Source organism: Pagrus major, chromosome 11 (assembly GCF_040436345.1).
Source record: "Pagrus major chromosome 11, Pma_NU_1.0".
In the NCBI taxonomy this organism is placed as follows: domain Eukaryota; kingdom Metazoa; phylum Chordata; class Actinopteri; order Spariformes; family Sparidae; genus Pagrus; species Pagrus major.
In genome coordinates this window covers 23,851,349-23,865,335 of record NC_133225.1, presented here as the reverse complement: position 1 = coordinate 23,865,335, position 13,987 = coordinate 23,851,349, and the positions used below count along the sequence as shown (strand labels likewise).

General features: G+C 40.3%; 1 protein-coding gene across 3 annotated transcripts in view; it reads right to left on the bottom strand.

Annotated features, from left to right (window-relative positions):
- The window catches only part of dennd1b (DENN/MADD domain containing 1B), a 111,514-nt gene that overhangs the window by 6,809 nt on the left and 90,718 nt on the right, over window positions 1–13,987 (bottom strand). For all 3 annotated transcript variants that reach the window (XM_073476609.1, XM_073476610.1, XM_073476611.1), the window contains 5 exons: window positions 11,946–12,036; window positions 10,592–10,632; window positions 9,261–9,296; window positions 8,736–8,792; window positions 6,398–6,487 (listed from right to left, as the gene is read on the bottom strand). In XM_073476609.1, coding sequence (XP_073332710.1) covers window positions 6,398–6,487; window positions 8,736–8,792; window positions 9,261–9,296; window positions 10,592–10,632; window positions 11,946–12,036 — 315 coding nt within the window. The remainder of the gene's footprint in view (window positions 1–6,397; window positions 6,488–8,735; window positions 8,793–9,260; window positions 9,297–10,591; window positions 10,633–11,945; window positions 12,037–13,987) is intronic.

Genomic DNA, 13,987 nt, shown 5'->3' with positions numbered 1-13,987 from the left:
TTGGAGCTATAATGAAAGAGATTTCAGAGGGGCTCAGGCCTGGGATCCCTAAACAGCCTTTAATGGATTCCTGTGTCAGGGCAGTAAATCTGGGGCCAGGCCAGCATGCCAGCCAGCCAAAGCGGGCTGACGGAGAAGAGATGCACCTGTGAGACACTGTGGCGAGAGGTGGGGCTCGGACAGAAACAGTCACACACAAACACTACAAACACATGCGCTGTATGTTGATGGTGTGTGCAGTTATTTAGACTGTGCATTTGTGCAAGAGGGCTGTGTTCAGGGGAGCAGGGCCTCTCTCTGCGTCTAGGTGTTTATTAAAGCAAGGTGAACCCAAACACAACCAGACACAGGTCACGAAGCCTGGCCCTCTGATCTCTGTTACAGCTTTGGTGCCGTCTACGAAAGGAAGTTCCATAGGGAGCAGTAAATGGATGGTACCTCACTTCACGGCTTTATCAATTTGTCATTCCCTCTCTTCACGGTGACCCCTTAGTGCAGCAGTTAAGATGAAGCTATTTACAACAACTGAGCACTTTACGATAGGAGCGCCGAATTTGGCACAGGAGTGGAGTTTATCACTTAAAAAATGGCCGACATGTTGCATTCATTTTACTGGTAATGTGAGATACAAAGTAAGTCACTCGAACATTATATTCACCTCCTCAAAAAGCTGTCAAAACCAACAACTGCAGTTAAATCTGAGATCTAAAATTAGATGTACTGTGTGTCAGTGTAAACAACAACAAAATCTTCAAATTCAGATATTCACAATGAGAAACTCTCAGCTGGTGAAAACAGGTGACAGCTCTGCCACCATCCTGTACCTCCCCAGGCCTGACAGGACAGTGGAAAGCACAAGATAGCCAAACAACAGATTATCATACTGCTCCTTCATTAGCTTCTCGCTGTCGGCTAATGGGAAACTGAAAGGTGAAAATGAAAAAAGAAATTCTCCCTCCATGCCTTCCTGTCTCCCATTTTCTCCCTCCATCACTCTGCTGTCAGTGACAGATGTCACAGTTTCTGTCTGCCTGGCTCTCGCTTCCCTTCCTCTCCACCTCGCCGCCGCAAGTGATACTGTGCAGCACGCAGGGAGCGAAAGAGTCAGGAGGAGATGCGTCAGAGGACTAGGAGTCATGAAAATAAAAAAACGGTCAGGTTATTTCGTTTGAACTACTGTAGCTCAATCCTCTTGTGCTCCTCAAATCAAGGAAAATATTTGATATCTGAGCCTTTCTTGGACAGTAAATTCACAAAAATGTCTCAAAAATGTCTTAATTATTTTTATCTTATTTATTTTTTTACATTTTGATCCAAGCTACTGATTAGCAGGATCAAGAAGTAGAAGAATCCTGAATCCTGATTAACTCTTACACTCCCATCTTTAGTCTTGCTTACACAAGTCGTGGACTGTGAGCAAATGAAGGCAGAATTGTACACATGACTAATTTATCCTCCACTCTAGTCCTGTATATCCTGGGATTTTCTAATGCAATAAGCAAAAGTATTAAATATATCTAAGGGGCCTCAAAAAACAGATTTGATAAAACAAATTACATTTCATTTCTGTGGTTATGAGGGGAAAACAGTCATCACCATCCATTTTAGTAGCTGCATTTGGAGAAACAAACTTTCCCCTTCTTCTCTGCATGACTGGTTATGCGGAACAACTATGCCTCTCTGTGACAGGGCCAAACGCTAGTGGACTTTAATAGTCGGTCTTACATTATACATTTCATATGGTATTTCTGAGTGGGCACTGATCTCACAGCTTGGCAGTCTATGTAAAGAGATGCCGGTAAAATGCAAACAAACCTTGGGGAGAGGCAGAGCCTTTGCAGAAGTACAGCCAAGTCTGTGTCTGCCTGTTTAAGAGCTGCTCACTCGAAAGTGGAGGGAGAAAAAAAAAAAAAAAAAAAAAACAGCGTTTGAGGCAAGATCCACTACACGTCTGTCCAACTGGCTGTTGCTGAAAGACCACTTCCCTTTCGCTTAAAACAGGAGCCATATAAAAGAAGGAAAATGTGCATTATGCTCATTCTGCGAGACTAAACTAAACTCATCCAGTCAAATCACCAGGTGTCTTCTTCTGTGACTGGGTGCAGTGCAGTACTTGGAGGGTGCCAGGAGATGGCACTTTGGTTTCAGCGAGGAAGTCAGCTGGGTCTCTGAAGTGGGGAGAAACTAAGCGGAGTGGAGACTACAAACACCTACAAATAACCATGTAAACACACACACACTCTCACACACACACACAGACACGGCAGAGAGCCACTGTGCTTAAAGTTCAGTGTGATGCATCTTAACTATATTACAATATTAATCTTACAACAAATATTATGAGCATATTTGAGCTATTTTCAATTTACAATTACATAAAGATTTCATTATTATGAATCATTACACACACGCAGTGTATGCTCTATAATCTACAGTACAGGAATATGCTTTAAACTAAGTTATTAGCTATTCTGTTTACCCAGAAAGTATTGCTTCAGCACATTATAGCATTTTCAATCATGTACTGACCATAATGCACACACAATGTCTACGTAATGCTTGTGAGCAATACTTCAAGTTAAGTGTTACTGTATTAAAAATAGATTTTAGTATAAGCATGTTTGAAATGATCGTCCTGTATATTCTCCTGTGTTATAACACAGACACTTCACAAGTCATGTGCACAGTGTCCATATGTGTCTACTGGCCATGAACACATGAGCTGTCTCCCACCGATGGAGCATACAAACACATCCATCCATGCATACATACACACACACACACACACACACACACACACACACACACACACACACTGAGGTATCTGTGTGACTTTGTTCTTGCTTTACATCTTTGTTAGCTCCCTGTTTCCCCTCCACCCTGAGCTGTGTGGTGTTTCCCTGGCTGGCATCTCTCCCGCCTCACCAGGTGAAGAGTCCAGAGCCTGGGGCTGAGCCCGGCCACAAGCCTGCTGGCTGTCATTGTCCATAACAATGTCCCAACCTCTGCTCTCCTCTGCTCTCTTAACAGCTGTCATTCTGTTGTCTCCAACCTGAGGCAAACTGGTAAATGCAAGCATGTCTGTGAACACACACAACCACACACACACACCCGAATACATGCTCAGGTACAAAACACTTTCTATGTGCAGATGCTTACAGCAAAATACTACATAAAACGCACACAAACACAAATACACACACACACCAGATATACAAAATCTTAAACAGAATCTCCAAAACAGATGTGGCACTTACACACAGAACCATGCAGGAGCCAGAACAATGGTTGTTGTTTGTTGTATCAGACAAGAAGTCAGCAGTCCAATTCAGTCTTGTTTTTGTCAAAAGAAAAGATTACTCCTACATTCTTAATCAAGAAGCTCACCAAACACAACAAATCACCCACACCGCCGCCAGATAACGGGCTCAAGTACGTACGCAAGTGACAGCAGCACTTTCACTTTGGTGCGTGTGTTGGCTGATCAAATGGAATATGAATTTCATAACTCTGATTATTTTTGCTATGATTAATTAAAGGAGCTACTCCAGGATCATTCATTTCATTTTCAAGGACAGACATAGAGGTGTTTGCGAAAATAAAAAAAATAAAAATATGATGAATGCTAAAAATGCATCAGGCTTTTTCTTTCATACAGGAAGGATGGAATGCTGTTAATCACATCACATTTTTGGAGCGTCGGATGGGGACATGTTTTTGAATTTAGAAGGCAGGCGAAAGAGCGTCTGTTGGTCACTTGGTCAAAGGTATGGAAAGGATGCGAGGAGAAGGTTTCTGAGTATATATGCTGAAGCTGAGGATGCAAAGAAAAAAAAAACGTCATTTGGTGTAAGTTACACAGAGTCTTGAAGGAAAATAAATATAATTATCTCTAGTGAGGCAACGGATTAAGGGTGTGCAAGAATATTGCTTAAAAAAAAGGCAGGACTATTGCTCTCACTTCAATATACACCCAGTTGCCAGTTTATTAGATACACCTACAGTAGTTAAAACTAATGCAGTACAATTGATAAAGTTTACAGTGTTCAGTTTTTGTGCAACTGCTTTTTTAATGAGAAGTGTTTCCAATAATAAGTCTTCCCTCACTGATACACACAGGGGGGCTGTGTCAATTGAAGAAAAGTAAGATTTTTTATTTTACTCTAGGAAAATAATATTTTAGGAAAAATTACTGCATGGTTAAAGACTGGACCGAGGTTTGTCTACAGAGAGGGAGTGGGGCATATTTTAAAGAATGAAGGGGATGAGAGTAGGCCGAGGTACTGCTGTGCAGTAGGTGTCTGTGTGTGGGCACGAGAGGTGGGGGAGGGATGGGGATAAAGGTATGATTTCTTTTTTTCTTCTTTTTTTATTTTACTTAACCTTTATTTAACCAGGTTAGTCCCACCGAGAGCAATTTCTCGTGCAAGGAACACCTGGCTGTGGGCAGAACACAGTATCAAGGTTACATAGGAAGCAATCGCATAAGAAAAATGAAAAAACATACAGCGATGGAGATAAGAGAGAGTCTGAACAATAGGTATGTTTTCCTCCAACGTTCTTTTGAACCGTAACTGAAATGTAAATATGGTGGGCTTTAAACAGTCAGGTGAGTCTTCTTTTCCATCTTAGCTTGTAAACAGAAAAAACATGCTTACTGAGGTGGACATAAACTTTTTGTATGAGAATGAGGGTTTTTTTTTTTTTCAGCTTCAATTTTGCGTCTTTAAGTACATTAATGTGCATCAAGACATGAGCAAATATAAGTATCCTGAAAAACAACAAAACATTGAAAGAACCAATCATTTCCAGTACAACTTCCTTCAAAATGTTTCAATCTTTCAGGGGTCACTGCTCACTGACAGGCCATAAATTATAAAGGCTTTCTTGGCTTCTCAATTTTCAGTCTTAGTTTCAGGCGACAGGGAAGGAAAAAAAAAAGTCTTGGGATGTCAGACTTCACTCTCCTCCTGGGTTTTGTGTCTTTAATGAGTAGGGGTCCAGTAAACACAATATTATACCTGGGCTGTGAACTATGAACTTTAAGTCATGCAAAAAAATGTATTAAGAGAAGAACTGGAAGAGCATTGTGGACATTATATAAACACAAACACGCACAAAAACAGTGCTGTGGGACATGTTAGTCTGTGTCCTGTGTGTCCCTCCTCCAGTGGTCTCCAGGGACCCGTTACTGTGGCAATGAACAGGCCTCGATGGCAGGGACAGGGGTGTGAGCGAGTGTATATCCTGAATACGGTGTGTGCGTGTTTGTGCGCACATCAATTGCATGTTAACTGTTAATCTGTGTGTGTGTGTGTGTGTGTGTGTGTGTGTGTGTGTGTGTGTGTGTGTGTCAGGTTTGGCCTCGTCTTTGTGTGCGCACTGGCTGGGGGGTGGGGGGGAGACGGGGACGAAGGGTGTCCGAGGAAGCCTTTAGAAAGCCCTAATTGCCGTTCGTCTCCTCTCCCCGGCCGTCACACCTTCCTCTGCGCTAAGACTTTCCAGCCTCATCACACACACAGGAAACACAACGCTAATTAGAGACAGCACAACCTCTCCTAATCACACTCTTACATGACTGTGACCAAAATGTCAGTGTGTACATTGCCAGCATGTTTTTTTGTGGTTCTTTAGACAGAACTGGGAGTCCAGTTGCTGGTTTTTGTTTAGTTATAAGAGGCAGAAAAGCTCCAGCTGAGACTGTAGATGTATAGATATGAGGTGATATAACTCGTAACCCTCAGGCTGTCTGAGTGTGTTTAAAACTGTACAGAAGCGTAAGAAAAAATATGTGTGCACATTTTCATTTACACTTCACTGGAGTGTCACATAATAATCTAACATTTTTAACTCTCTTGATAAATTTACTGATGAATTTGTGCTTTGTGAGCGTGCATGTGCTTGCACATTGTATGCCAGCTCTGCACACAACAAAGAAAAAAAAGAAAGAAATCCACTTATGGTGCACAAGCAAATTCTTCAGAGGAAATGCTGACCAGCAGATGAGTTGCTTCTACTGTCCGTGCTGTTCAGGGAAAAATACCGAATGTACAACATGAGTGCGTTGAAAGAAGAAAAAAAAATGCTTATCATTACATTTGGCACCTTGACAAACTACGGTACTTCCAAGAGCTGTTACGGAGGAGAGGAAGTGGGAAGAGAAAGACAGAGAGGGATGGAAATAAAAGGAGAGAGAGAGATGTGGGGATGGAGTGAAAAAAAGGGGAAAATTGAGAACAAAAAGTGGACGGAAAGAGTGCTGAAGTGGAAGACTGCATCCTTGTCGGTCAAGTGAAAACTGAGCTCTGGTATGATCAGTCAGTGTAAATGTAGTTAACTCATTTACTGATGTGCATCTCTGTGTGTGTGTGTTAGTGTGTGAGTGTGTGTGTCATACCCGTCTCATCTTCTGCAGTCTCCTTGGAGACAGGCTCTTGGTGCTGGTGGGAGACCCCGCACAGACCATCATCCCCTCTTCTTCTTCTTCCTGAGAGAGAAACGATGAATGTAAATCTCAGATTATTTATGTTATAAGTTAAACAAACTGACAAAAACAAACTATCGTATATTTATATTTATACATATTCATATATATGATATTAACTATAGCAATGATGCTCTTTGTCCAGTTGCTGCTACAGTATTTCTCATCAGCATTTTTCTTAAACGATCAGTATGTTGATATTCTATACTTTTTCTTCTTGCCAACAAATCACATGAAATGATTAATTGATCCTACTTAGATCCTGAAATAGCTCATTCATCTGTGCTTTAGAGACAAAGTTTTGTTTGAAAACTAAAACATCAATGAGCCACACTGCTGCATTTGCTTACATATTCCTGCATTATGATGAACAAAGGAACTGTAGTTTACCCAAGTCAATCTCCAGGGGTGAAAGTAACTAATTACATCAACTCAAATTACTTTTTCAAGTCTTTTATTTTACTCATACTTAAGCATGCATTACAACATGTGATCTACTTAGTTATCTTTAAAATCATATCAGTACTGAGTACAATTTGAATTAAAATCAAAACTTTTGATCTGCATTTTGGTAGCTAAGAGGGCTATCAGATCACAGACGGCCCAATGAAAACCCAGACAGAAAACAAAAACTGCAGCAGGCGCAGGTTTGGAGAGGTGACCATAACTACTGAGCGGAGCAGTGCAGGAATTGGTAGTAATTTAGACTGAAGATTTGGGGAAACAGAAACCCCTTTGATTGAATGTCTGCTACTGATTATACATTAAACATTAACAGTTAAAAAATAACTGATACTCTGAGTAGTGTTTGAGAAGAAAACTTTGTACTTTTACTTAAGTGTTATTTTAATCCCAGTAGTTTTACTCGGAATTGAGTAATATTTCAGTTATGTAATTGTACTCGTACTTGAGTACAGATTTTCAGTACTCTTTCCACCACTGTCAATTCCACATACACTGTCATGTTGCTATAATCTCTAAATGCTCAGTTGGCATCACACAGCTGAAAAAGTTCCTACAAATTGCACCATTAAACTTGTGTCTGAGTAAAGTTTGCTACAAACTCCAGTGACCAGCGGTTTTTATTAAATCAGAGAGGGTTTTTAAAAATTAAAGAAGATATTCATGACATATTTTGGACCTTCAAATAACAATTATTTTCATTACCAAATAACCTGCCAATTATTGTCATGATTAATTGATTAATCGCTTGGTCTATAAAATGTCAAAAAAATGTGAAAAATGCTAATTACAATTTCCCAGAGCCCAAAATAGCATCTTCAAATTGCTTCTTTTGTCCAACCAACTGTCCAAACCCCAAAGACTCTTCATGTACTCTTCATAGCTGCCAAAGACAAGCAGCAAATCCTTAGATTGAAGAAGCTGGAACCAGCAAATGTTTGACTATTATCGATTAACAAAGTAGTTGGCATCTAATTTTCATCCTATCAACAAATCGATTAATCAACACATTGTTTCAGCTCTAAAAGATTTAAGTCTCCAGTTACCATACATTGTACTGAAAGTTGGAGAGCACCTAGAAAAGAGGTAATGTACCAAGCTTGCTCTCTAACAGGTTACAACAATTATATCGAGGTCCTTGTCTGTGGCTGCCAGTAACAGAAATGCAACGCAGATGAAGAGTGATGCAGAAACACTTGAATTCACTAAATTATGTTTGTAAATTAATTTATGAGTGCACGTGAAATCTGTTTAACTTCAAAATCAAATAGATTCAACACCTCGATTGCCTCTATGAGTGTGTGCATACACATAGCAGATCACGGCACGCTCCTCTTGTACATCATCAGTGCCCTCTCTCCTCAGTTTCCCACTGACAGATCAAACTGCTATTGGCTTATCAAATCCATCAGGCTTATGGAAACATACACCTCGTTACATTAGCTTTGAGGAAATCACAGGCTCACTGATGAAATATGCAGACAATAAAAGAGAAAGAGGGGCCGGGGCTCGGATGACATGACAGGCCATAGCCAGAGGGGCGTTGGTTAAAAATGTACAGCCCTGAACAAAGCGCTAAGCAGGCTTCAGCAGTCATTAAAAGGCCCCTGCGTCAGAATCACACTCTCCATGTAAAGCAGCCTTCCTGTCTGTTTCTATGAGGGGGGGCGTGTGTCTATCTGTGTGCCTTGGAACAGAATTATGTGTACAAGAGTGTGTGTACGCATGCTGCTGCGAGTGTGTGTGTGTGTGTGTGTGTCTGAGAGGTGTGAAGGTCCGTTCTGCTCACCCTTGCTTTAAGCCTGCCCTTAATGTCCCGGATGCCCCTCTTGGCATGACTCTTGGCCTAGGAGGAAGAAAGACCAACACATACACACACACATATTCACACACACAGATTACTAATCAAAACATGTTGCGTTAACATTCCACTCTGGTTTCATGTAACATCAAGAAATGCTTTGATCCCTGTGGCAAAAAACACGGAGACAAAAGGCTGGATAAGAGCGCCTCGCACACTAACAGGAGGCGATAACATGAAAGGGCACCCTGACCACCTATTGCACGGCACATAACGACGTGGTGCTGCTTATCAAACATGGACTAGCCATGAACACTGCTCCCATTCCTTCCATTGTCAATTCCAAAGCAGACATTAATTTGTTGTATATTCATGCAGACTGATTCATTTTCACAAAAATAACCTGCAAAATGTCACCTGAGGTCTGTTTCAGTGGGATTTTCAGGACGTGGTGTTTCAAGTTATGTGCATATTGAAGACAACAGTGCATTAAGCTTGAGAAAAAGAATGTACCTTTGTCACAGCTGTGTTGAAGAGTGCTCCTCCTCTCTGTAATAGACACAGAAAATGATTAATCAGCCACTTAGAGGCATTTTGGGCGAGTTTCCGCACATAAATACACATTCAAGCTAATTATTTTTCATATTAAATATTCATATATGCACACAGGTAGGGCTGGGCAATATGTTTGAGGAAATTTGTCTCATGTAAAGTGAAACAAGTGAACCCTACTCATTGCTTTGACAATCTGTTTGATTATTTCATGTGATTTTTGCATACACTTGTCATATTGTGATGTATAGTATGCTTGTAAATATCACAGTAGTCACACAGGACCCCTTTCAATATCAGAACATAACCAAAACTCCCTCTGCAACTGTAAATAGTGTTGTAATACAACTTCTGGTGACACCAGATAAAGTACTGTATCACTGAGCCATGATAAACTGCATGATTCACAATATTCAGGAGGGTTTTATTTAGAAGCAGCCTAAAAGCGATGGCGGGGACTGTGTGTGATTGATTTCTGCAGACTGACATTATGGCACCCAATATCTCTCTGTTGCTGCATCTCTGCGTCTCACTCTTTTCCTCTGTTTGGTCTTTAGTGTAAGCACAAAGCGTCGGCTAAACGGCTAAACAGAGTAAATGGCAGACGGCGTTTCAGAAGTCGGCAGAGGGAGAGGAGGAGAGGGGCCGAGGTGAAGGCCCCTCTTATAGATCCCTGTCAGTCAGGAAATGTGAACTTTAACAAACCTTTGAAGAGCACTCTAGAGAACTAATTCAGCCTTAGCTGACGGCGTGCGGAGAAAGGGAGGGCGAGGGAGAGATGCTCAGTGAGAGAGAGAGGGAGAGAGGGAGGGAGGGAGGGAGGGAGGGAGACTGAGGGGGGGCTGTGACAGAGATGAGAGGAGGAGAGAGAGGAAGATAAAGAGAGATAGATTGTGAAAGAAAAGGAGAGGAGGAAAGAGACAGGAGATGAGGAAGGAGGGAGAGATCTATGTTCTTGGGTCGGTTCAGCGGAGTAACGCCTGTGTTTGCTGCCAGATCAACATGTCATGTCGGAGGACGTCTTGTCACGTCAAATCACTTCTGTCTCCCCTCCCTGTCTGTCTCCACTGTCCTGCTGCACGCGCCGCTTCACACACCAAACTGCACTCGCGTTGGATCTGTACATTCAGGCAGCCCCCTTCATTCCAAACGCAGCGGCAGGACTTCAAACACTGAGTCGTGTCAATCATACTCTCAATTAAATATAACTCGGGAATGAAATGAGTGAAACATAAGAAAAAGAAGGCACAGATAAAAGCATTTAGGTATGATATGCAGGACTCTAGGAATACCTTTACAGTGTGCATCCACTGCTGGTAAGACCTTGAATTACCTGGAGGGATGTATAAAACACAGGAGACATGAATTAATCATTTTGCACTCGAGAGCATTGTAATAACATTGCAAAGCAAAGGTAACTATGTATATTACACTGTGACACATTTTAAATTGTAGACAGAACCATTTCTATTCCAAAGAGGACAAACAGGCGATGTAGTTGATAAAAAACTGTAAAATATACATACATTTATGCAGTATACATTAAGTTTCTGCCATTATTTGTTTTATTCTTTGTTTATTCTTTTTCTATAATCAACAGTAGTTGAGTGAAATATATACTGTTGTACATAATAGCATTAGAAACTGGATATATTGGATTTGTGAGTGCAGATCGGGGGAATGTTTTATCCTGAGTTTCTTTTGTACAAGTGTTTCCTCTCAAATGTTTCAAGAACAGAATCACAGATGACAGCGTGGGTTTGGGTCAAGATCAGAATTGATGAGCCCAATAATTTGATGGATATTCAGCTGCGACATCTGGATGGCATTTGTTTTTTCTTGTCCTGTAAACACGACTCAGACAACCACAAGTGTTGTGATCAAAACGATCTAATTTGTCTAAGCACTCCTGTGGGATTTCAAACTTCTGATGTCTCGTGCACAGACTTTGTGTGTAATCATGCTCAGTCCTGCCAAAACCTTATTAATTCTTTCGTCAATCTTCTTTTGCCACATTCAATCAGATTTTCGAGTAACCCTTGTATCGCTTCCAATAAAGATTTTCAGAACAAATGACACTCAAGATGAATGTCAAAAATAAGAAAATGAACCAATTCACCATGAGAGGCTGCATTTCTTTTACAAGTTTTAAAATGGTTATGAATCACTTTTAAAGCATAATTCCGAGCATAATGTTGCCATTTTTAATCATTTTTAATAATTAAACTCAGTTCTTCCGAAGACACTACAGTGCATTAGTACTCAAAGGGCTTTCTGTGTTTGAGTTGTTTTCATGACTCCAACAGGTTTTAAACACGACTTAAACAAGTTAAAGGCCAGATATACTTTAAATTAAAATGTTATTTAAAATATACAACATCACTGCAGAATACTATATAATGTGCCATCTTTTTAATCATTTCATTATTTTTAGACACCTTTTTGTACATTTATTTGTTTTAGATTTTACAGGGCAGTGGGATGCTATTAGTGTCTTTACTTTTTATTCACAACTCTCTTCTTCATTTGTTCACTGCTTTTACATCTTACTAAAACACGATAAGATAACTATTGCCTATTGCATGAAATATGGCAAATAAATATAATGCGGCTAATTGATGGACAGGTCAGTCTAGCACTACTCACTTCCACAGAAGCCCCCCTCTGTGATCTCCTCTTCAAACACGTCGGAGAAGCCGCGGCCTGCGTTCAATTTGGCCAGCCGTCCGTCGATGAACTGCAACCATAAATTACAACGTGCTTATTAAAGAAAAGAGGAGGAGGGGAGTGTGTGGACACACTTAAACAGATACACATACACTTACACACAGATTCTGGCCACTCAGGCCACAGTGGGGTGTTATTAATCCTACCTGACAGAAACTACATCCCAAGATTAGGTGGGTTGCAGGTAATAGGGATTTGGTAATGTGTAGCAGGTGAGGGATTAGGGCAGCAGACTACATGCTGCACGCTGTCTGCGACATGAGGAAGTTTCATTTCCTCCCTTTGTAACGTGGTGCGCATTAAACTCCATCTCATAAACATGGAACTAATAGCCAAGACAGCTACACATTTCAGGAGCAAAGTCGCAAAGTCATGTTAATATGTAATGCAAGTACAAGCAATAACACACACACCTCAATATGTCTGATAAAAAACAAACAACATCGTTGTTTAGAAATTAATGCATGAAAAATATCTTGTGACTTTTTTACAGGCCATGACCAAATAAAAGTCGGGATGAAAGGAAAAAACAAAACAATGTCAAAAATACTTCAAAAACATTTCCTGTCTTTTTGGCCCATTATAAGAGATCTGGGGCATCCTCTGACTGTTGATGTTGTATTGCAGTTCTTACACTTAAATACTGAACATGCAGAAAATCTCATGTGAAAGTCGATCACTCAGTCACACATATGGTGCACTGTTTTCTATTAGCTCAATCCAACCACAGTGACCCAGAAGCTGCTGTTAATATCCTGTCCAATCATTTAAAATACCAGCTCATCACTGTGGAAATTATTCTCTCAAGTTATGGATCTGCTGATTTATCGGCCAAACATCAGTATTGGCCGATTTTTGCCGATGACATTCACCAATAGCAGTGACCAATGTTTATCTGTTGTGTCACCTTAATTTGCCCTGGCACATTCATGAGCACCCGGCTTGTGATACCCTGCCATCAGTTTGTAGGGCTCTATAAATACTGAAAAATTCCTATCATAGAGGAGGCAGTTGTAGAGTGCTGTAAGCGGTTACTTTAAAAAAAATGTAAAAAATAAAAATCTTTTTCATGTGAAAGAAGGTTATTTTATAAATTTATATGACCATTTTTTTTCTCTTTCAAAGCCAAGGGCTGAATGACTTTAGAACAGTTCAGTTATTGTTTTACAATGAACATTTCTTTGATTCGCCAGCACAAAAGGGGAATAAATAACAACAAAAACAAAATAAACAATAAAAGAAAAAATATTGGTATCAGCTCTCCTCCAAGTTGTTATCTCAAACATTGTATCAGCCCACAATTTCACAATCTCTGCATCTTTATCTCCAGCGACATCCTTGAGCTTGTTTTGGCAAGTTGGTGTAAAAAAACAAACTTCTCATTTACCTCATGTGTGGCCAAGGTCTGCTTAAGTCCTGCAAAAACAACTTTCTACTTTTTTGTGTGTCGTTTTTCCTAATCTGTGTTCAACCTTTAACTAAAATCTTTTTTTAACCTTTTCAGTTTATTTGTGTAAAAGTAGGAGGGAGAAGCGGCTAACAATCAGTAAAGTTGTCACTCAGAATAATTAGTATAAAAAAGAAATTGGATTTAAAGTTGAAATATTTTTTGACTAATAATTGCATCAATTAAAAATCAACACCTCCTACCTTTTAAGCACTCTTTTGTATTTTGAAGAAGAACAAATAGTACACTATTGTTTTTAACACAAATACTTGACATCAACATATTGTCAGATAATTTTTTAGCTGTAGCGAGCCTACTCCCACCTCTGCAAGTGTGTCCAAAGTGTGACAACAGTGTAGGTTGTTTTAGGGTGTGTGTCCTCTGGGACAGTCTGCTAACTAGCGACCGACACGGCCACCCGCTCCTCTGGTCAGAAGAGCTGGAAACTCATCATTAGATCATTTTAATGAGAGGTGAGACTGCAGGTTCCAACCACTGCTCTGCTACTTGGCTG